The 24,176-nt window shown below is 37.6% G+C and overlaps 1 protein-coding gene across 3 annotated transcripts in view; it reads right to left on the reverse strand.

Moving 5' to 3' along the window:
* Nucleotides 1-24,176, reverse strand: part of LOC114459542 (transcription initiation factor TFIID subunit 4) — a 138,845-nt gene that overhangs the window by 67,097 nt on the left and 47,572 nt on the right. For all 3 annotated transcript variants that reach the window (XM_028441766.1, XM_028441759.1, XM_028441757.1), the window contains one exon: nucleotides 6,488-6,657. In XM_028441766.1, coding sequence (XP_028297567.1) covers nucleotides 6,488-6,657 — 170 coding nt within the window. The remainder of the gene's footprint in view (nucleotides 1-6,487; nucleotides 6,658-24,176) is intronic.

Below are 24,176 nucleotides of genomic sequence, written 5' to 3' on the forward strand. Positions count from 1 at the left end.
GTGAGATGAGGTTTTAAAGCCACAGGCAGATGGTATGTTTTTTTTTTTTTATTATTTATTTTAAGTTGTTGGCACATGGCATGTTAAAGCCAATGTTTTGAGTGTAAAATATGCCAATAAAATATATTTCATAAACAATGTTCTCATGAAGGTATACAAATTAACAAATCAGTTGTTTTTTAAGTCATATATTAAAAATAAAATCACAATAATCACATAATACTTTAGTATCGGAATATTCCATATCGTATCGTATCGTGACCTATGTATCGGGATACAAATTGTATCACCAGATGCCAGGCAATACACACCCCATGTAATGTCACAGATCATTCTTCACCACTGCAAAACAACAGTGCCCGTATTCATAAAGCATCCTAAGGCTAAAAGTAGCTCTTGGTGATCTTAAAATTCCCAGAATTTTAGAATTTTTCTTAGAATTTTCCCTTCGTAAGATAAAAATAATTCACAAACCATCTTAGCCCTTAAGAGAGCTGCTAAGATGAAAAGCTGTTAGGAGGAGTGAGGAGGTCTTTTAAGAAGCCTCAAAGTGTCTTAAACAGACAGAAAGACAGAAACGACAGTGATTTAATAAGACACTACCGGCTTGATCGTGCAGAGATAATGTTTGTGGCTGACTTTATCAGGGATGAGTACGCGTGCTTTTCTGCGTAATGTAATAACAGAGTGCTCAGTCAGTCTATTACAGTGCTTTCATAGCCTTGTATTGTAATGCGATACGTTTGCTCACAGAGACACTGAAAAGGAGCAAGCTGGTCAGAAAATGGATGGATGGATTTGTTCGCTTCCCGCTGGATTCTCACTTGTTTCATGCCAACAAACGTACATCCATGGGCATAGTGGGTTTCCCTGGGGTTGTTGGTGTTATTGTGCTTACAGAACTGCATCATCACAAGATGAGGCCTTTATGTTAAACAGAAAGCTGGGGATCCACCCCCTAAACAGTTGAGCATATATAATTCTAAAACATTCATACAATTATTATCAGAGTAACCAATGTCAGCAGCCATAGCCCTAGTATAATACAACATTCATCTGTTGGAGAAGAACTTTGCTTGAGGGCTACAATTTCCGCTCTGGTTTGCCACACGTAGCTTCTCACACTCGTATCGTGTGCACACAGAGGGACAACGACGCATTGATTTGTTGGGCAATGATCTCCTAGATCTGCTGATTCCTTTGTGCAGTGATCCCACGACCCAGTTTTCCTCTTAATACTCTTTTAATTTGCTTTTTAAAAGAGCTCCAGCAATCACAGAAATCACTGGCAGCTGTGTCTGCTCCACCACTAATATCAAATAAATAGGGATGTAACGATTCACTCAACTCCCGATACGATTCGATTCAAGATACTGGGTTCACGATACGATTCTCTCGCGATTTATTTTACAAAATGGGACTGTAGACAAATAATGATTGAAAAATATTCCTTTATTTTTTTGGGGAAAAAAACTAGAAAATACTGTACTATTTTCCTTTTATTTTCATTGTCAAAAGAATCCCTTGATAAACTATTCAAAACAATGCAATTTAACTAAAAAAAACTGCATAATAGTCCTTTTTCTTTTTAAAAGTGCAACTGAAAATGTATTTTGTGCCTTAACAATTGGACTTTAGAAAAACGTGACTTTTACAGATATTCACGTAATAATACATATATTCTTCCGGTGCTAAAGGGGTAAGGAATCATTTATGAACATATTCAAGAGTAGAAGGCGGCCAGAAAGGAAAGTAGTAGCAGATTCCGCCCGCCGCTAACACCTCTGGACAAAAGAAGGATATATAGCGCCATCTGCTATTTAAAAAAAGTACTGCGATTCAATGTCCACAGTATCGATGTGAACCGTGATGCCTATGAATCGATTTTTAACTGCCTTACGATTAATCGTTACATCCCTACAAATAAATAAAACGGCAAAATTACCAGCGTGGATAGTTAACAACAAGTAAATCAATATAATAATCGGCATGTAAACGAGTGAAAATATATTAATTTTTGCTGAATTAAAATAATGTCATGATTACACAATTGTTACTGCAGTCCAAGTATGATCAGTTGATTTTACTGTCCATTCATTATGAGGAGCACATAGCGCTTTCCCCCCTTTCTATAACAACCAATCACAGCTCTTATAAGACTGCGTCATACCCAGCAACAGGGTCAATTACACCTCCTCAGTAACATACAAGTTTCTGTCCCTCCTTGCTCAGAGTTGATCTCAGAAACTTTGTGAATCACTTTTAAGATGAGATTCCTTGCTAGGAATTTTTAGGCTTAGTTAGGAACTCTCTGATAGGACTCTGAGAAGCTTTGTATATACAGGCACATGTAGCTATACTGCATCTACAAGGTCTCTCTCAGAAAAGATTAAAAGAAAACATTAATTAATTTAAAAGAAACTGGCCTTTAAGCTAGTCTGCACAGAAGTTAGGTTAATGGAATAGTAGTGATCTAAAAAAAACTGTCATACCTCCAACATGCAAAACAAAGCGCACCAACTCAAATGTTCATGTAATCAAAAAAACAGAGGTGCAGAAAAATGGTGGCTTTTACCTGATGAGTCAAATGGTGAAATATTTGTGTCTACAGACCAAAGTGAGGCATTGTTAAAGTGTAAGTACATCCTAAAACCACTTTATTCTGTTAAATACAATACATATATGATTATGAAACAATGTAGTTTATTGATACTAGCACTAGTGCTGTCAAGAGATTAAAAAAACTGTGCGATTAATTAATCATGCTCTGCAGTTAATTAATGCAATGCAGGGCTCGAGACTGCGACCAAATTGGTCGCATATGCGAGTATTTTTTCAGCCTGTGCGAGTGAAAATTTTATCTGGTCGCATCCGTGCGCGTTCATATAGGGTGACGTTATTTCATACGGAGCGGCTGAACGCTTTGTCACATCCCACAGAGTGCACTTCTCTCTCTCTCTCTCTCACCGCGGGATTACCGCAAAACTGTCTATAAACAGGCACTGCAAATTGGCTGGCGGCTAGGTTGACCGAGGATTTCGGAGTGGAGGCTGTCTTAACCGCAGTGCTGCGGGTGAAGAGACGATGCACATTTTTTTTTTTTTTACAGAGGCTATTAATGATTTAATGACGAATAAAATCAAGATATAACAATTTGTTAACCTAAAATAAATCACGTTGTGCATTGACTCAGCACCTTCCTCCTTCACCTCCTGCAACATCTACAGACTATCAACTTTGTTTAAAGTTTAAATCCCTGGTAAAATAACTAAACCAACAAAAACAATATTCTGGAAGAAAATAGAGATTTTAATTGTGTGGGAACAGATTCATTTAACACTAAAACTTTAAAACATTTAGCAAATATATCTCAAGTCATTGTCAATCTTTACTTCATACAAAACTATGGTACGCCAGTTAAGTGAATTATTCATCAGCATGCATGGATATGCTTACACTCCCCACCCCCGCTCAAAAAAAGGGTGCGACCAAATTCTGTGCTGGTGCGACCAGCTGAAAAAGTTAGTTGCACCAGTGCCACCACTGGAAAAGTTAGTGTAGAGCCCTGCAATTAATCACTTTTTTAATCGCACCTAAAAATTGCTGAGAAACGACCTCAACTTGAGGTATTGTTAATTAAATTACATGATTGTGTTTTCCATCCGGTGTTCTCAAAAGCCAAAATTAACACACACGAAGCTGAGCAGCTCAGCAGTCTCCTGTCTTGTATTGCAGACTGTCCATCAGCATTATGGGTATACCAGGAACTCCTAAAATAGGAAAGGTTCCGCGCTGTTTGGAGTTCCTGGAATAAATTAATCGCAATTAATGCGTTAAAGTGACAGCCCTACCTAGCACCACTCTTCAGATTTTTGACAAACTATTTAAATTTAGTGTTTTTAGTTGTAAAATGTCAGAGATTAGATCAGTGACGTCTTTTTGGATCAATGACGTCACTAAACATCACTGTTGGCCCCGCCCCTCCTATAAAAGCTGGGAGGAGGGACTAGTTTCCTCCCATCACAGCCTTCAGTGAGCATTGATTGACATTGATGTTTGTGACTCTGTGTTTCTATAAAGATCAGATTCTGGTCTAATCAGAGGGTTCATAAAGTGTATCTTCACCTATCGCTGCGTGTGCTCAGACATGGGTGTACTTCTTGTCATTATCTGTCTTCCTAAATTGTGTGTGTGCGTGTACATGTGTGTGTAGTACTAGTAGCTCAGCTGTTGGCTGTGCAGCGCTGTGGGGGCGGGGCTGCTGTGACTGGGAGTGACAGGTCAGCAAACCTGGGAGTGTACTTACACTTTAAAGTCCCTTCAAACCATCAGAGTTCTTTTTTGCACTTGTGATAATACTGATAAACTCTTAATCACACTATCTGAAGTGTATGTTAGACAGCAAGTAAACCTTTTTGTCTTCTTTATATGAATGAATTTATTATGGATATGTTTTAAAGGTCATGTTCAAATACTGATGGTTAGATTTTACAGGTGCTAAATAAACACAGCTCAGTATTTAGACAAAACCTAATTTAATTTTACAATGACTTTAAAAATTTCTTATTTTTATTTCTCTTTTTAGTGTTATTATTACCTTGTCACTGGAACATGTTTTTTTTTTTTACTTTTCTTGTATCTTGGATATAGGAGTCCTCCTTTGTATTGCATTTATTCTTAGGGTTGTCCCAATCCGATACTGATATTGATATTGGTCCAATATCAGCCAAAAAAAAATTATTTTATCAGACTACATCTAAAATCTCCGATATACGTAAGCGCGCCGATAAGTTTTTGTTGTTTTTGTCCCCGCCCTCAGTTGTTCGTGCTTATATCGTATCGGATCAATATCGGTATCGGTCAATACCCAAAGCTGCAATAACGGTATCATATATGGGAGTTAAAAAATTGAATCAAGACATCCCTATTTATTCTCCCTGTACATTTATGTAAAAAGGCCAAACAAACAAATGTTTGTGCATGTGTGCCTTCAATGGACTATCTTAACTTTGAGGCGCTTTTCTGGAGAACTCCAGCTGTGTCTGTGTTCTGTTGGGCTCTGTAAGATTGGGGTGGCTGCAACACCCCCACTTTAAAAAGCTCACCCTAAAGCTGCAGCCTGGAGAGAAATGTAGGGAGGGAGAGCAGCAAAATAGAACTGAAAAAAAGCAGACCCTGAAGAAAATAGGGTTGAGAAAATTTTGAAAAGTGTTATTAAGAATGAAAAATATATGATGAAGAAACAAAGAACAATTGCGCAGCATGTGATTGAAGTTGCTAAAAAAAAATCTTTGGTTTTAGAAAGGGCTACCACAGGTTAAGAAAGGTTGCACAGAACGTAAAGGGGGAAATGATTAAGAGTAAAGTAGATTTGAAGTGGGAGCATGGAGTAAAGAGGAGCAGAGGAGGCTCTGATTGAGTGGAGCTGGCAGGCCAGAGGAGCCTCCCTCGGACTGCTGTCAGCTGGAAGTCCTGAGAGGCCAATCACTGACACAACAAAGCTGCGCAAGTGCCACTTGCCCAACAGGGGGCGTTTTAGCCTCTGCCCTACATCATGCTGTTTGCCCCCCCTCCCCTTAGGAAAAATTTGTATTTTTAAGCAAACCATCTTCCCCAAGGTGACGGCATAACAACCCCACCATGAGTCCACGTAGTCAAACATGGCCTACAGGCCTTTGCGCTACACTAAGATACTTTAATTGAGATCAAAAGAGATAAGGGCGCTAGACTCCCCGTCACGTGGAATTACGTTCTGTGTTTTATGATCTGATACACACGCGCAAGATGCTCGGCACAGATTTATTTTGAGGAATAGCGCTCATTACACAACTTCACAGGTTTCAGTGGGAAGCAAGACGCTGTAAGCATATTTCAAGCAATGAAATACATGTCCACAAGCTAAAAGAGGTACAGTAATAAAAAACACATTCATTCTCATGTGATACTGCAAACAAACCCTTACCTCACTGCTGCTATTGATTAGCACGTGCAAAACAATGAGCTATCACAGTGTACAGGACCTCTAAAAGGAGAGAAAGTATCTTAATTTTACTGCCATGTTTTATTCTTCTAAACTAAACCTTTAGTCCAGAGGACAATCTGACAGCCAGCCTTCAAAAGACAAACCCATAAAGTATTTATGTTTGTGCCTGAGGTCCAGTGAGTTCAGACAGCCACTGAAGAATTCATTAAAGGAGGTGAAAGAATTGTTAAGTGTATCAAATTTAAACCAAGGCCAAACAAGAAGGGAGTCCGTCTGAAGCAAAGAAGAAAAGAAAATCCAAACTATTTTTAGTGATGACACAATAAAAACACAAACAAGTTGCTGCAGACACAAAATAAAACAAAAAAGTGATTTCGTCATCACTGTAACTCAGTTTTTTACACATAGCTTGAAGAAAAAAATACATAATGTAACAATAAAATAGTTTCAGCTTCACTAGAAAAAGCCATGAAAGGCTGGGTGGACATTGCTATCCAAACGTACCAGTTTCCAGAATCCGTCGGTGGAGTAACCCTGGGTGGAGAAAGGCCTCGTCTTTACACGATCTGATTTGCGTTCCCACCAGGTCAGAATTGGTGGCGAGTATTCTTGCGCTCTCCTCATTCAGATTCACCCCGGCCATGGAGGCAACATCATTGATGTCATCATCGTCCCTGGAACACAAAAGATATAGAGCACATTAGCCAGTATTTAAAGGTAGGAATTCAATTGATGACTGATCCAGTGAAAATATAACACTGATCAATATAATGGGTGCAAACACAGCAATCTTACATGTATTTATTACAATATTACAAATATTACTATTGTTGTAACTTCAAACTTCCACAGCAATCATGCAGTCAAAAGTTTCTCTAAAAACTGCTGACGACAGCTAAGGTCAAAGAACGTCTCACCTGTGGGATATTGCAAAGGAAAAAAGTACACAGACGATATAAATACTGTGAGTCTCAGACAACTACAGACATTATAACATGTCTATATTGTTACCTGATGTTAAAGACTAAGCACACAGCAGAAAATAAAGACATGTCATTATTTGTTTCATTTAGTACAACTAATCACGGAATGTTGCTACACATGTTTTGTTGATTGGTAATACATTAAACACATTTTTTGTTGTATACATTTTCACTACAGGTACCATTGAAGACTAGATGGTTGTATAGACAACTAAATCTGACTGTTTGCTTTTTCTCTGGCTGTGAAGGGAACGTTCGTACTGTTATGGTGTCTAACTAAAGGAGAACATGGACACCTGAGTAAAAACTTTTTACCACCACTGCAAATTACAATTTTTTGTCTCCTTCAGTGAGTTCATCTTGTTTTAATCACACTTTAATAATCCTAATTAAACTTTCAGGTTTCATTGTAATTCTAATTAAATGAATACAATTGAAGAAAAGAATAACAAACAGAAAAACTAAATTGTTCAATATTTCCTTTGCAGATATAGTTGACTCGAATTAGTTCTAGTTAAATTTAATATTGATTAAAAACCTCTTTAATCAGGAAGACCTGCCCTGAATGGTTGCACCAATTCAAAAACACAGATACAATAACACATAAAAATCAACACACACGTTTGATCATTAGAGATATGAACATAATCAGTGTCTAAGAGCTAAAACTAAATGATAATAAACTATGTACTAAAATCTGACATATTCTCCTTTTGTCTTTTAAAAGCCTCAGTAAGGTAAGCTGTAGGTTTCCAGTCATTCTAAAATGTATTCTATGGAGAAGGTGCAGAATGAACAAAAGCTAAATACTGCTATTGGTATGGCTTTACTTACCATACCGATATTGTTTATGGTTAATATTGGGCCCCACCCATTCACCGACATCTTCCCCTTCTTTAAAATTAGCAGCTCATTCTCACACTTGTAGTTCGTAATTGACCGATCTTTATGAAATTTTACTTGGTTATGTCGATTTGGTTCCTCAATTACTCCATCAACTTTCACCTGGATCAGACCTGGATTTCGCATTTCATTGAGATTTTTCCCAAAAAATAGGGGTGCCCAGTCACTTGGACAACTGTATCATTATTATTGGGGAAAGACATTTCTTCCGAGTGTGAATGATCATAGTACCAATGATCAGGATCACTGATTCAGATAACTGCCATTATCTGGAAAAGACAATATTTGTTGCTTTTGGTGGAGGTTTATGCTCTCTGAGTGCTGTTGTTTGAGAACGTTTTTATTTTTTGGCACAAATGTCACATGTTTTAGTCATGCATTGTTAACCTTTAGCCCTACAGTGTAGTTTTACTGTAAAAAGTCAAATCTCAAAAGGATGAAATATAAATTAAGGAATGATAAGAAAAATTCTGAATAGAAAATCAAAAAAGTTAAATCATGGAAATTAAAAAAAGCTAAATTATCTGATAAAAAGAACAGGAAGTATGGTTTACCAAAATGTTTTAAAACAAGTAAAAAGATCATGAAATCACCTTACACAAAAACTAACTGGTAAGAAGAAATGTAAGAAGAATAGATAATGTCTTATCAAGCAAATATTTCCTTAATTTAAAGATTCTTCGTTTTGCTGCAGTTGAAAACCATAAAGAAAATTATTAAGTCAATAATTGATGAGTCCAGCCTTTTGTGAAAAATGTTGTTCTTGCATGTATGAATGACAATAAAACTATTTAACTATCTATTTATCTATCTATCTATCTATCAATGAGTCGACAGTACAGTGAATGGCATTCCTGAAGTATAAAGTAATTTGAATCCAATTAGTTTGAATCAAACCAAACTTTTAATCTACTTCTAAAAGTATTAGTAACACTTTAGTTGCTTATTAGCAAGCAAATTGCATATTTGAGTTTTCCCTCAATAACCTCAGAATTATTACTTATGAGTAGTAAATCAGGAAGTTGTTGTATATGAATTACGATCTCAACATGCTAGGCTCGGGTTAGGGTTAGGGTTAGGGTTATCCCTAATCCTAACCCTAATCCTAACCCTAACCCAGTTTGGACTGTGAGACTGCCATTAAGTGTATAACAAGGCATTAATAATGACTTAATGATGACTAATTAAGAGCCAATATGCTACTAATGCTAATAAGCAACTAATTAATGATTCATAGGCGTTCCCTAAACTTAAGTGTCACCAATGTATTTACTAAACCTCTTCTCTTCCTGTCAGTATTGGCATCTTAATCCTAACAACATATACAGTTTGTCTAAAATATTATTTGGTCATTTCTGTTAACAAACAAACAGGGCATTTGAGCCTTGGTTGTACTGTAACAGCAGAGAAATATAATTCCAAGGTCTGTTCTTTTTTTTTTTGGGGGGGGGAGAGCCAGGGAGATGAAGAGGGTGTATGAGGGGCTTTACTAAGATGCTCCTGAGGATTGGCACAGAGCTCTGATGAAAATGGCTGCACACTAATGTCACTAAAGTCCATTGACATTGTGCATTACAAAACATTATATTGTATTCACTTGTACATCGGTCCCTTCTCAAGGGCATAAAACTGTGTCTACATGTTAATACATATGGCATATTAGCAAGGAAAGGAAAACATTCAAGAATGTATGTTTGGGCCATGGCATCTAAGCTTCACACTGTGTGAGGGCACTGAGTTTCTTTGTGAGTTACAACTTTAAAAAGTTCCTCTACAATCATTGTACTTGGCAAGTAATGATTGTGATTGTGGCCAAAACGAGCTGTGCAGTGACATGTTGTGCTTACAGGACTGGCCCAGAGCAAGCAGTGGATTTGCTGAGTGGCTTTGACAGAGAGAACAAAGAAGCACAGAACACACCCAGGGTGGCCACTCACCGGCTCACCTCCATAGTCATTTACATCCTTTGCCTCTGTTGTCGGTTGCGACACAGTGCGCGTTTGTTATATATGTATGTGGCATGTTGGTTTTTTTCAGCAAGCTACACCCCACAGTGGCCTTCCTGTGACTCAGCGTGGCCGCAATGAGCCGATATGAAACTTGACACCATAGCAGGAGGTTGACAAAGACAATTAGAAATATCACACAACGCTAGCTCTACTCGACTAACACTGGAGTCTAACCATACCTTCATAGAGAGAATCAACACAACACATGGATGGAAACATGGGATAATACCATGTGCTGCGCCTCAGGGTACCAACCTTTCTTCCATGTCGTCACGGCCACAAAATCAAAGGTTTTGGCTCTTGTGAATTTCCATTGAACAAAACAAAGACATGCTAATTAGCTTACTACATCTTATGGTTTTTAATACATGTAATGTGCCTAATGCTCATTTAAAAACACAGCTAACTAAAAGTTTTGAGCCCAAAAGAGCCACGCCAACTAATCTGTCTGATTTTAGCTATCACCGATTAATCAACATTGGTCAATAGACTGACCGATTAATCAGTCAGGCTTTACTATGTAACTGATGTGTTAACTTTTTAGCTGCTGGGAGATTCTGTTGCTCTGTGCATTCTATGTTAAAGCTGCCACTTTTAAATCAGCAGTAATTACAACACTGGGAAAAGTACACTTGTGTAAAACTAACCTACATTGTTTTTTTTTTTTGTATTTGCATTTTATTGTGTTTTCAAAAAAAGTACAACAAATATTCCCTTACAATACAAGCACATTTCTTCCAAACTCAGTGTCCTTTATAATGTCCATACTTGTATACAAAAGAATACGTACAAAAAAAGGAAAAGAAAATCATCAGACAAGAAAAAACAGAAAAAGAAAACAAAGCAAAAAAAGGGTTGTAGCTCAGAACCAGTGGTGTAATTGAGAAAATTTAAAAATGAGGGGATTTTTTTTTGGCCTCTGTAGAGTGGAGATCCGTTCTCAAACCTGAGGGACACAGATAGACATAATCCACACAATCATACATACATTTCAGTAGGTCCTACACAAAGTCAGGTCTATGTTGTCAAACATATAGTTTGTGACGCTGTCAATTTCTTTTATTTATGTATCCATGTTTACTGTTTGCAATTTGAGCAACTATTTATGAATATTAATTTACATGGTATTCTGAAAATTTTGAACAAATTCACCTTTTCCTATTCATCAGTGGCTTTATAGCCCTTATGTTGACGCTAGTGTTACTAATTAAAGTTCTTTATTTTAACTTAAGATAAAGATAACTTTTACTATTTCCACAAAGGGGAAATGTGTAGCGTTCCAGCAGCAGATAAATAAAACAGCGAAATAAAAATGGAAAATGAAATATACTGTATATACACATGGGCCTGTACACAGTACAGAGACAAAGAGGGAAGACCTGTATACAGTGTATATTAATATATTGTTACCATGTTTTTGTAAACAGACCTGACTAAGAAAGTTCATCTAATAAAAAAATAAAAATAGAGTGAATCAAATCATACAACCTCTATTTCATATTAACACAATGTGGAAAAGTCTTTATTATCTTTACCACCACTAATATTTTAAAAGGCTTATCATTTTTTACACATTTATTCTGAATCTGTTGTACATACATACATTTTATAGTTTGTCAATCTGCCTTTATTCACTATGAATATACAATATATAAACATATATACACCAAAGCAGTGAACACTACAAGGGAATGCCACAGTTGGAACCTAATATGATGTCCAATCAAGTATTCCTAGCCCAGGGGAATCCCCAATAAATATACTGTAGATGTACTGAGTGAAAGAAGAACTGCCAGCATGAAAGGTGAACTATAAATTTTGTCCCATGCAAATTTCAAAAACATCAGTCATTACTTCAAAGCACTCGTGTTGTCATATGGTAATATCAAGTCAAACAGGAATGCCGAAGACAAGCCTGACATTAAAAGGAGGGAATGAGATATATGAAATGCTAAATCTTCCTGAGTATACCTTTGCAGCACTAATAAAGCAGGGATGTAATTAGGTTTTGCAGACGCAAAGTGCTGCCTCTCAGTTATTGGCTTGGGTTGGCTCAGGGATAAAAAGCCCACGGCCTTGAAAATATATCTGCATGCTGACTCCATATCAAGCTTGTGTTTCTGTAAGGGCATGCCACGGGTGGTGGAGAAGATTGCACTTGCCATTTAAAGCTTTGTTCTTTGTGTGTGTGTGCATGAGTTCCTGTGCACGAGTGTGCGAGTTAACCTCCAACAATCCACCTTAGCACCAATTCACTCTCTCTCCTTTTACACATCTCTATGGATGAAGGGCCTGGTGCCCAGGCAGGGGGTCCTGATTGATTTCTGTGACTAACTCAGAGGCCTTGTGAGTTGTTCGCCCACACTGAGGGGGAAGCAGCACTGGAAAAAGCAGCCTGAGGTTAACTGGACAGCTGATGACCCAAATGTGGTTCAACAAAGTGGCTCAAGAACTAAAAAAGTAAAAACACAAAAAAAAAGCCAAGTATCAGTAAATATACCAGAAAACTAATAAATTTTATTCACAAATAAATTATTATATTTATTTTATTTCCATTTTCTTTTAAATAAAATACTTGTTTAGGTACAGCAACCAAGCCTAAACATAATTTAATAATGGTTTGCTAATTCCAACAATTATTTTCAACAATCAATAGTTTTATATTATTAGTCATCTACAGTATATGTCTCCTTTTATTTATTTTAAAGCCTTTAAAGATAAAAATCCAACAGCAAATTTAAAACCACAAATACATACTGTAAGCTGGTAAATGATGGAGCAGAAGAAAACTAACTGTCCACTCCCACTTGTTTCCTTCATATGTGCACGTACAGGTTTTACTACACACTTACACCATGTGTGAGCCTGTTAGAAGGTTGAAGGTTTTGGGGTTGGGGCTGAGTTTGGAGGTTGGCAGAGGACTGAGGCCGACTCGCCAGTGATTACAGCGGATGTGGAGTGTTTACAGAGAGATGGGGAGGGGGGAGGAGGGGGAGACAGCTGCTTTTACTCTGAACAGCAAACTACACACACACACACACTTCATCGAGTGCAATATTGGAAACCCCACAAGCCATCCAGTTTGTATGTTTGTGCTGCAGCTGGCCCGCTGGGACCGGCTATTTAGTGTGACAGTCCTAACACACATCAGTCCCAGTCTGGTGCAAGCAGAGTGGGCTGAAGCAGAATGAACAACAGATATAACTCATAATAGTCAACATGTAGCTGCGTTTACAACTGTATTATAGAGCCGCTAACACTGCTTGTGCACCTGTGGTTCCCCTATCAATATGCTTTGGGGGATTGGAGTCCTTCCCTGATACATGTGTTAGCGCCATTTATAAGAGCCACTTATGCCACAGATCAATCAGGATTAATTAATAATAAAACACACCAAGAACATACACACACAATGGCCCTCATTTATCAACTTTGCGTGAAAACAGGTGCAAATCTGAGTGCACATTTAGTCAAACGACAGGACCAACGTGTGATTTATGAAACATTTGTATTTGATCAATCCCAACGTAACAATGATCGGGTGTTGATAAATGCGGCGGCTGAATTTGATCGTCATTAACATGTTATGCCTTTAAATCTTCTTGGTACAGAGGCCCCACCCCCTGTGCGCGCTGCGTACAACTTCACAGCAGAGATCCAGGAGACACACGGAAGTATACCATTTATATGGACCTCAGTTGTCCGCACACTTTAGGCAATAAATAACATGTTAAAAGGAATTAACGAAACCCTTTAAAGAAAGCCACCATTGAACCGATCCTGCTTGGACAATAACAGAGTTTACCTGCGTGGTTATACAGTATTCCGTGGAAGGAAAACCAACAAAGTCGCATCAGTAATAAAATAAATAAATAAAATAAAAAATAAAATTAATTTTATTAGGGTCCGAAGGCCAGAAGGACTCTATTGTAATTGCTATTATTATTATTATTATTATTATTATTATTATTATTATTATTATTATTATTATTATTATACCATGATGCGTTTGATCGCAAATTTGACCCCCTGACCATGCCCAAAGTCTCATCAAAATCTGCATACACCTCAGGCCTGGTGAAAAATTAGATAATTTGGCGCAATGAAAAAAATCTGTAAAAAATGCGTGCACAGGGCACATCACTAACGCAAAAACTGCGATGGAACCGCACAACTGGCAGGTCTGTGCGAATCATACAAAATTCGGCCAGAACACTTAGGACCCCACTGAAGATTCAAATTCTTCAAAGGAATTTGTGTATTTCTAACGGTTTGGTCGTGGCGCTGCCACAAAGTTGCAACCCCTATAACTCTGACACACAAAGGTCAATTAGCCACAACTTTCACACAAACTTTCACACAAATGACACTTGCTCAAGCCTATTCATGACTGCCTTGAAACATTTTCCATCAAGCTTTGCATTTTCGACTGGCGCCATTTACGGTCATGTTCACTGTTCACTAATATACAAAGTAGGGATGTTCCAATAGAACTTTTTTAATTTCCAATATCGATATTGCAGCCTTGCGTATCGGCCGATACCGATATTGATCAGATATCAGCATGAATCATACAATCATAATTTTTTTCCCTTTTTTCCCTTAAATAAAATAATAATTACTTATTTTGTAGTGTGGAATGTTCGAAAAGGGTTGATCAAGTGATGTCACTCAAACAGGGAACGATAGTCAGCAACAGTAGGTATGAGAAAAACTGACCCATTTATTATTAACTAATTGGTTGCATACATTCTAACCTTCAACATAATATCTACAGTATTCTACAATTGAATAAAATAAATAAAAAATGAATTATGTTTTTTTTTTTTTTTTTTTTAATTTAAAGAAAATCAGAGAATCCGAAAATTTCAATCCAATATCCGATATTTGTTTTCAGGCTAATATCGGACCGATATCCGATATCAATATCGGATCGAGAGACCCTAATACAAAGTTCAAACTGATTCATATTTGATACACATGATGACTGTCCAGTCCTAAACAAGACTCAATGTGAAAATTACCCATCATGCCTTGTGTTCTCGACCGGCGCCATTTAGCACGCCATAATAAATAAACCACTATAATTCTCATATACAAAGTTCAAACTGCATCATATTTGTTACACACGATGACTGTCCAGCCCTAAACAAGAATCAATGTGAAAATTACCCATCATGCTTTGCATTCTCAGATAGCGCCACTTTTAGTGGCGTCCGACGCTAACCCCTTTAGCAAAAAAAGTCGATATGTCGTGTTGACCTCAAAAAAACGTTAGATGAACCTAGACAGATGGGAGCAGGTCGCTGATGAAGAAAAAACAGACTGCGATCAGTGGGAGGGGCCTATAATGTCACCAGAAAATCCTTCGCTATTTTCCTTGCCTTCACATTCAAAATACTGTATCTAGTATCTTTCAATGGATTCACATCAAATTCACTCAGATTGATTTTTAGCTGGTTATACTAGTTTTCCCTTTATACTGGGTTTTCAACACATACCGCTATGGAAATCGGCCTTCAAACTGGTTTTACTGGTTTTTCCTTTCATACTTGTTTTTTTTTTTATCAAATACTACTATGGAAATTGGCCTTCTAACAGGTTTTACTGGTTTTACTGCTTTTTCATGTTCTACTGCAATATAATTGATGTTGTGAGGTTAATGGTAGGTTATTGTTATGTTAATGCTATTGCTAGGTTAATGCTAATATTTGCCTGATGCTAATGCTAGGTAAGTGCTATTGCTAGGTTAAAGCTAATGCTAGGTTAATGCTATTACTAGGCTAATGTTAATGCTAATGCCAGGTTATTGCTAATGTTAGGCGAATGCTAATATTAACCCAATGCTAATGCTAGGATGTTATTGTTAGGCTCATGTAAATGCTGCATTAAGGTTTATGCTGATGGTAATGCCAGGTTATTGCTAATGTTTGGCGAATGCTAATATCAACCCAATGCTAATGCTAGGATGTTATTGTTAGGCTAATGTTACATAAATGGTGGTTTAGTGGTTAGCACGTCCGCCCCACAGCAAGAAGGTCCTGGGTTCAAGCCCTGGGGTGGACTTGGGTCCTTTCTGTGTGGAGTTTGCATGTTCTCCCCGTGCTGCATGGGTTTCCTCCGGGTCCTCCGGCTTCCTCCCACAATCCAAAAACATGACTGTAAGGTTTATTGGAGTCTCTAAATTGCCCATAGGAGTGAATGAGAGAGTGAATGGTTGTCTGTGTCTGTGTTGCCCTGTGATGGACTGGCGCACTGTCCAGGGTGTACCCCCGCCCAGCGCCCTATGAGAGCCGGAGATTGGCACCGGCAGACCCCCGCGACCCTGTTAAACGGGAATAAGCGGGTATGAAAATGGATGGATGGATGCTAATGCCAGGTTATCGCTAATGCTAAGCTAATGCTAATGTTAGCCCAATGCTAATGCTAGGTTAGTGTTAATGCTAGGCTAATGCTAATGCTACACTAATATTAATGCTAGGTTTGTGTTAATGCTAAGCTATTGCTAGCTAATGCTAATATCAGGTTAATGCTATTGTTAAGTTGTGGCTTTCATTTTGTTTTGTTTTAATAATCAGTTTTGATCTGTTCTGAATGTGTGTCTGCTTATTGCTTAAATAACAGCGGAGGTTACTTTATTAATTTACTTTTAATCTCAGTCACATTTTGCTGTGCTACACCACAAATCCACACACTCTGATTTGCGTACATAAAGTCAGACCAAACTTGAGATCTGATCGTAGGGTACGCACATGTCAAAATTGATAAATACAGAAGTTTGCGTGAATATGGTCCAACGCACGTCGTACATTTAGATCTGAGCGTATGAATAAATCCTTCAATGTGTGAGCGTCTATATGTCAGCGCAAAAGGCTCCAATTATTTTAATAATATTTTACATTAAAGGATATGAACCAGTTTGGAATTGGTGGACAAAATTTGATGTAAAACACAAAGAACTAAGAAACTGGTCTCCTTTCTAACTAATGACTGCTGGGCACAACTGTTGACCCAGGCTGGTCTCAGACCACCAATGTCCCATTTCTGGAGTGACCGAGAAGTGTCTGAACATGCAACTTTTTATTGGACATAACAGGGAGTTCAAGGTTGGCTTCAGCAACAAGCACGATACGGAACACTGGGTAGATGGGTGGAAGGACAGTGGGTGCCCTGGTAAATTGAGATTATTATATTCTATTTCATTTTATATTCTATCAGGCAAAACTACAACAGAAGATACCTAAATTTGCTTTAGCCTTTAACTTGTCATTTTAATGATTATACTAATAGATTTGTTTTGAAGATGACAAGTTAAACTAATTTCTGTCTTGCACTGCTACACATTTACAATTGTACCTTCTCAATGGAAAACATGCTTTTGAAGCGTATATGCTGGGTAGTATACAGAATATTACCCATGTTTATGTTATTCACCTTAGTATTCCTGGAGCAGTTACTTCCAAGTTATTAGTGCAGATTTCTGTGTGATAAATAGATAAAAATGGACAACCTCAATCCTTCAAAGTGCTAATGTTAAAGGTCATTGCTCATGCATGTCAAATCAATATAAATGAATATATATATATATACAGTATATATATATATATATATATATATATATATATATATATATATATATATATATATATATATATATATATAATCAATATAAACAATATAAAGTCTAATTTCATCATAAAGAAAAGGCAATGTATTAGTTAAATACCTTCATGTTGGAATAATTATTTTTAGAAGAAAGACCGAGATAAGACTCACTAATCTTTCACGTTGGAAAAGTTCAACACAGTTATGGAATCAATTGGAGGTAAGTGATGCTCTAAAGTAAAGCTAACCACAAGACAACATGGTTATGGTAACTTCTTCTAACACTCAAAAAACTGTCTCTAAGGCCTTGAGGTGTTTTGGGGATTTTTGTTTCTATTTAGCCCATCTCTAAATTAAGAAATGCCTCACTAGCCTTTCTAAACTTTCAGCAATGCTCCCAAGCAACCACAGCAAGTGTGTTTCCAGTGGTTTTCCCAGCATCACAGGTGATGACAGAAGAAAGAAGAAAAGGAAACAATCTTTGCTGGCTTTTTTTCAACCTCTTGGAGTCTGGGAGTCACGTTTCCTATCTTCATGTATTTGGCCTGTAGGGCCTCTGTTTGTCTCTTTTTGAGCAATGCCTGAAAATGTTTGCTTTTTTTGGCACAAGAGCATCAGAAAGGGGTCAGGAGCTGTTTTTTTTTTTTCTTTTCTTTGGGTGATCATTCAAGTTTGGGCATACTTTTTTGATGTGTGATCTACTTTGGAAATTACATGATTATCATTAAATGTTAAATAATAAATAATACAATTATTATTCAGCCAATACAATGGTTCCTACAGGGTGATTAGAGACCCATCTAGTGAATGAGTAGTAATGCTCCAATTGCTGTCCATACTTGTAGTCAATTTACTGGCCCAAAATTTGTCTAATAACAAAGCTGAGCAGATTAAAGAAAATAACACAGAGTATCAACAGCATTGCATCTATTGCACATAATTCAGATTTCCTACCATTCATTATGAAAATAAATCCCAGCTAGAAATAGAGCAGGCAGCTGCTAAACTCAGCAAAATAGGAATCAGCTGCATCTTTGTTTGTGCTGTCTGATGGTACCTAAGGAGTTCCAAATACATAAGAGCTGTGCATGTGCAGACACAAAACATTCATTACCAATGCTCATATATATTACTATACTGTGTATACCATGGGAACCGCCAATACTACTCAGTCCTACAGCAATCAGTAAATTAATTACATATTTACCCATATATTATTATACATTCTTTTTTCTCTTTGGTAACAATCTGAAAACGTGGTCTCGTCTAATCTCTGGGTTCTAAACTCTTTACTTTGATAAACATTCCCAACAGCAGGTGGAAGATGTAAAAAGCATCATCAATCCTGGTGACTCCTGATCACAAAGTGATTATCTCTAACAAAGTGGCATTAAAGTTTGAGTAGTTGAAAGCCACAACATAGAGACATTTTAGGCAGATGTACATATCCACAACATAAGATAAATACTGTAAATAACAGGGGTAGACTTTGTTTGTCCTCTCACTCAAATGACAGACTAAGATTGAACCAAGAGACACATACAAGCAGAGGTTTAAAGAGTACTGATATATTCTACTCAAGGAGAAGTACTGATACATGCCTGAAATTGTACTCAAGTACACATACATAAAATACTTAAGTACAAGTAAATGTCAATTAAATAGTACTCAAAATAGAAGTTACTAGTTACTTTCACCCCCCCACATTTATTTTTGGTAATAAATCTTTCCATGGTTCCCTTGCATACAGTAAACATCTCATGTATAAACGTAAAAAGGAATAGACCAAATCGTGCACAACTGGAACTTCATTTATTTTCCACAAATGCATCTGTATAAAATAATAGGTTTGTCAGTCATGTATAATTATTTTTTAAAAACAATAATACCAATGAATTCAATATAATTAAAAATGATCAGGCTCCAAGTATAGATGCATTAATGAACTCTGACATGGTGCCATGTCATAGCCCGATCTCGTAAGATCTCAGAAACTAAGCAGGTCTGGTAGGATGGGAGACCACTGAGAATTCCAGGTGCCACAGTGGGGGACAGTCGATCCAGTGGTATCTGTCATTGTGTCCTTGGGCAAGGCACTTCACCCACATTGCGTAGTATGAATGTAGTGTGTTGGTGGTGGTCAGAGGGGCCGATGGCGCACTATGGCAGCCTTGCTTCTGTCAGTCTGCCCCAGGGCAGCTACAATAGTAGCTTACCACCACTAAGTGTGGAGTGAAAGAATAATGCCTTAATTCTGTAAAGTGCTTTGAGTGTCTATGATAAATTGCTATATAAAATCCAATGCATTATTATTTATTATTATGTGGGTAACAACATAATAGGTAGAAACCCCAACCTGAACCATAGAAAGTGGATGAGCGTTGATCAGAAATGGCATAACTAAGAACATATGAAACGAAAATAAAAAAAAATAATAATCACAAAAATAACTAGAACTGCAAGCAGTTAAGAAAGGGGGCCAAGCCTTCCCGCGCGACTCGACCCACAGGTTTTGCAGAACCCGTGGAAGTACGTCACGAAGGATGACGAGCTCGTGGCGAGCGTCAGGACACAGGCCAACGTGCTATTTGCTGTGAACAGGTGGATATGAAGTTTTGGAAGATGTGATTTAAAGTGTGAAAGTTACAGGCCATAATGCGTTTGTACCCATTATAGTGCACTTTTTGGTATGGGTGATCTCTGTGCTCTTCTATAGTTACCCTGTAAATTTCACAGCCATCAACATAATACTTCAGCTGAAATAAAGGTTTGTTTATATATATATTATGTAGTAATAAGCTACGCCCACTTTGACCAATCGCGATTAACTTTGAGATACGGTCCCAGGAGCGACCCAAGGTCATACCCACCTAATTTAGTAAAAATTGGTCTTGCCATTCATGAGATATACATTTCCCATATTTGCAGCGCCCCCTAGTGGTGTAATTTATTAAAATTTTGCTTATACCCTTACAGTCACATGCCAACCAAAGATCTCAGATTTGGTGTTGTTAGCATTTATTTTGACCGAGATATGCAACAGTTATGCATTTTTATAGCTGGCTAGAAAAATTTACTCAGTAATTATTCACGCATATTTTGAGCCAATAAATGTATTTTATCAACTTTAGATCAGGTCCAACTGAAGACTCTACGTGCCAAGTTTCATGCCGATTAGACAAAACCCCAAGGAGGAATTTGAAAAAGATAGTTTTTTAAATGTAATGACTTACAAAAAGCAAAATGCCATGAGAGTGGGCGTGGCCTATGTCAGAAGATGCGACTTTATATCGGGAACTATGGGATATGAAGTTTTTGAAGATGTGAATTAAAATGTGAATGTTAGAGGCCAAAATGTGTTTTCAATTATAACGCCACCTAGTGGTGCAATTTTTGGTATGGGTGGTCTGTGTTGTCTTCTATATCTACCCTGTAAATTTTACAGCCCTCAACATAATAATTCAGCTGAAATAAATGTTTGTTTATTTATATGTTATGATGTAATAAGCCACGCCCACAGTCACATGCCAACAAAGGATCTCAGATTTGGTGTTGTTAGCATTTATTTTGACCGAGATATGCGCCAGTTCGCGTTTTTATAGCTCGCTAGAAAATTTTACTCAATAATTTGCGCAAATTATACCCGAACAAAATTATTTTGTCAACTTTAGATCAAGTCCAACTGAAGACTCTACGTGCCAAGTTTCATGCTGATTGGACAAAACCCCAAGGAGGAGTTCGAAAAAGTAGGTTTTCCAGTTTTTGCAATTTTGCTCCGAGAAAAGTTTACGTGGAAATGGGCATGGCCTAGCCTGGGTGATTCAGTGCTATTCAAGGAATCTGTGGATATGAAGTTTTTGAATGTGCAACAAACAATGTGGGAGTTATTGGCCAAAACGTGTTGACTATGGTTTTAGCGCCACCTGTTGACGGAGATATGTGAATTTTTGCGTCCAAGGTACGTGGGGTGGTCTGGACCCAACCCCCAAAGGGCATCCCAGGAGAGACCCAAGGTCATACCCACCAAATTTGGTAAAAATGGTCGTGCCATTTAGGAGATAAAAACTTCTCATAATTGCAGTGCCCCCTAGAGGCCTAATTTCTTCAAATCTGGCTCATACCCCCAGAGTCACACGCCAACCAAGGATCTCAGATTTGGTGTTGTTAGCAATTATTTTGACAGAGATATGCAACAGTTTGCGTTGCTAAAAAACTTTACTCGTTATTTTTTGCGCATATTTTGCCCGAACAAATTTTTTTGCTGAACTTTAGATCAGGTCCAAATAAAGACTCTACGTGCCAAGTTTCACACTGATTGGACAAAACCCCAAAGATGAATTTGAAAAAGTAGGTTTTTGATATGTAGTGACTTACAAAGAGCAATGTGCTGTGGGAGTGGGCGTGGCCTATGTCAGAAGATGCGAATCTATGTAGGAAACACCTAGTGGTGCAATTTTTGGTATGGGTGGTCTGTGTGGTCTTCTATATCTACCCTGTAAATTTCACTGCCCTCAACATAATTCAGCAGAAATAAATGTTTATTTATTTATGTGATATGATGTAACATGCCACACCCACTTTGACCAATCGCGAATACCTTTGAGATATCGCCTCAGGAGGGACCCAAGATCATACCCTCCAAATTTGGTAAATATTGCCATTTAAGAGATATAAATATTCATTATTTGTAGCGCCTCCTAGTGGCCTATATTATTCAAATTTGGCGCATACCCTCACAGTAACATGCCAACTAAGGATCTCAGATTTGGTGTTGTTAGCTTTTAATTTGACTGAGATATACGCCAGTTCGCATTTTTATTGCTTGCCAGAAAACTTTACTCGTTAATAATTTGCGCATATTTTACCCGACCACATTTTTTTCGTCAACTTTAGATCAAGTCCAACTGAAGACTCTACGTGCCAAGTTTTAGCGCCACCTGCTGGCGAACATATGTGAATTTTTGCATCCAAGGTCCCCTGGGTTTTGGACCCAACCACCAAAGGGCACCGCCCTACCTTACACGGTTTATTCTGCTGCACCACTTTTACCCAAGGAAAAATAAAAGTTAACAATTATAATCGGAACAATTACAATAGGGTTCCTAGCACCGCTGGTCCTAGGGCTTGGCCCCCTAATAATGAGTTACTCAGTAAGGTTTGGGTGTAGAAATGTAATGAATTACTTTACTTCTTTTAAAATGTACTTAAGTACAAGTAAAATTACTGATTTATAAATGTACTCAAGAAAGTACCCATAAAAGCAACTCAATTACAGTAATGTGAGTATTTGTAATCAGTTACTTTCACCTCTGTATACAACACACTGAATTATAAAGACTAACTTGTGAAAATTTGAATAAGCTCAGCAAACTTCCATGTAGCCTAAGTACAAAACTGATATGAAAACTATATTAACTAAATGCTGAGAGTGACCTGATCAGATATCGGATACCGTTCTGATATCAGATATTGGTCTGATATCAGGAAAAAATTAATATCAGATTATATTGGCCTACATCTAAAATCTCCAATATAAGCAGTGTATTTGTTAGGTTTATTGTGCTTATTTTTCAGGGTCTTCTAATTTATCTTTTATTTATTTCATTCACTTGTAGAATATTATTACGTTTAAGGTTAAAATGTTTGTAACCCATTGATTAATAATTTCTTCTACCTACTGTTGCTGACTATTGTTCACTGTTTGATCAAGCCGAGTAATAAAAGTATGTATCCATGCTGATATCGATTGGATTCATATCAGTATCGGACAACACTAAAGGATGTAATATCGGTATCGTATCAGAAGTGAAAAGGTCGTATCGGGACAACCCTTATAAATGCATATTGTTGATAAAATACAAATCAATTTACAGTACATATGGTAAATTATTACAACAGGAATAGTATTGAGAAGCAGTTCATTGAATAGTTTATCAAACATGCAAACCAGACAAACTCCCCCTATTCATTTTGGTCATAATGAAATTAAAATGTGTTAGAAAATGTCAGTGTTGTGCTTCTTATGTGACAGCCTTGTCGGCCTTACTGTTGAAAGCAGTGCATTTGTGCATGGTGAGCCACTGCCATCACCGCAGGGTGGAAAGGTTGTCAGTAACAAGCGAGCCTGACAACTTAATTATCAACGCAGCTAAAGATTTATTGGTTTATCAATCAGAGCCCCCGGCCCTGCCTTTCCCCTCAGGAGATAGGGAGCCATTACCATGAACCCGTTGGCCCATGTGACCCAGACTCCTCTGTCCCTGGTTGCGGTCAGGTCGGGGCAATGCTAAACCCTTTACTCTTCTGCGTATGCAGCCAAATATTTGTGGGGTCCTTGGATATACACATATGTTCATGTGCAACCCAGCATAGAAACAAACAAAGAGATAAAACACAGGAATCTATGCAAACATATGTGCACACCATTGCATGTAAAGGCTGCACACAGACATGCACAAATACGCTAAGACTTACGCAAAACATGGACCACAAAGGCCAGCATGTGGGCGATGTACCTTTTATGTTTTAAGACAAAAGCCCAGCTGAAGCTGAGACAAGACCAGGGTGAGAGAGAAGAAAGAGAGAGAAAAGCTGCAGGGTAAAAACTGCATGTTGGACTTAACCAAAAGGTATTTTTGGAACCACATCTAGAATTTCCAACCATCTGGAGACAATTATGTTATTTCTCAAATT

Source organism: Gouania willdenowi, chromosome 3, assembly GCF_900634775.1.
Source record: "Gouania willdenowi chromosome 3, fGouWil2.1, whole genome shotgun sequence".
Classification (NCBI taxonomy): Eukaryota; Metazoa; Chordata; class Actinopteri; order Blenniiformes; family Gobiesocidae; genus Gouania; species Gouania willdenowi.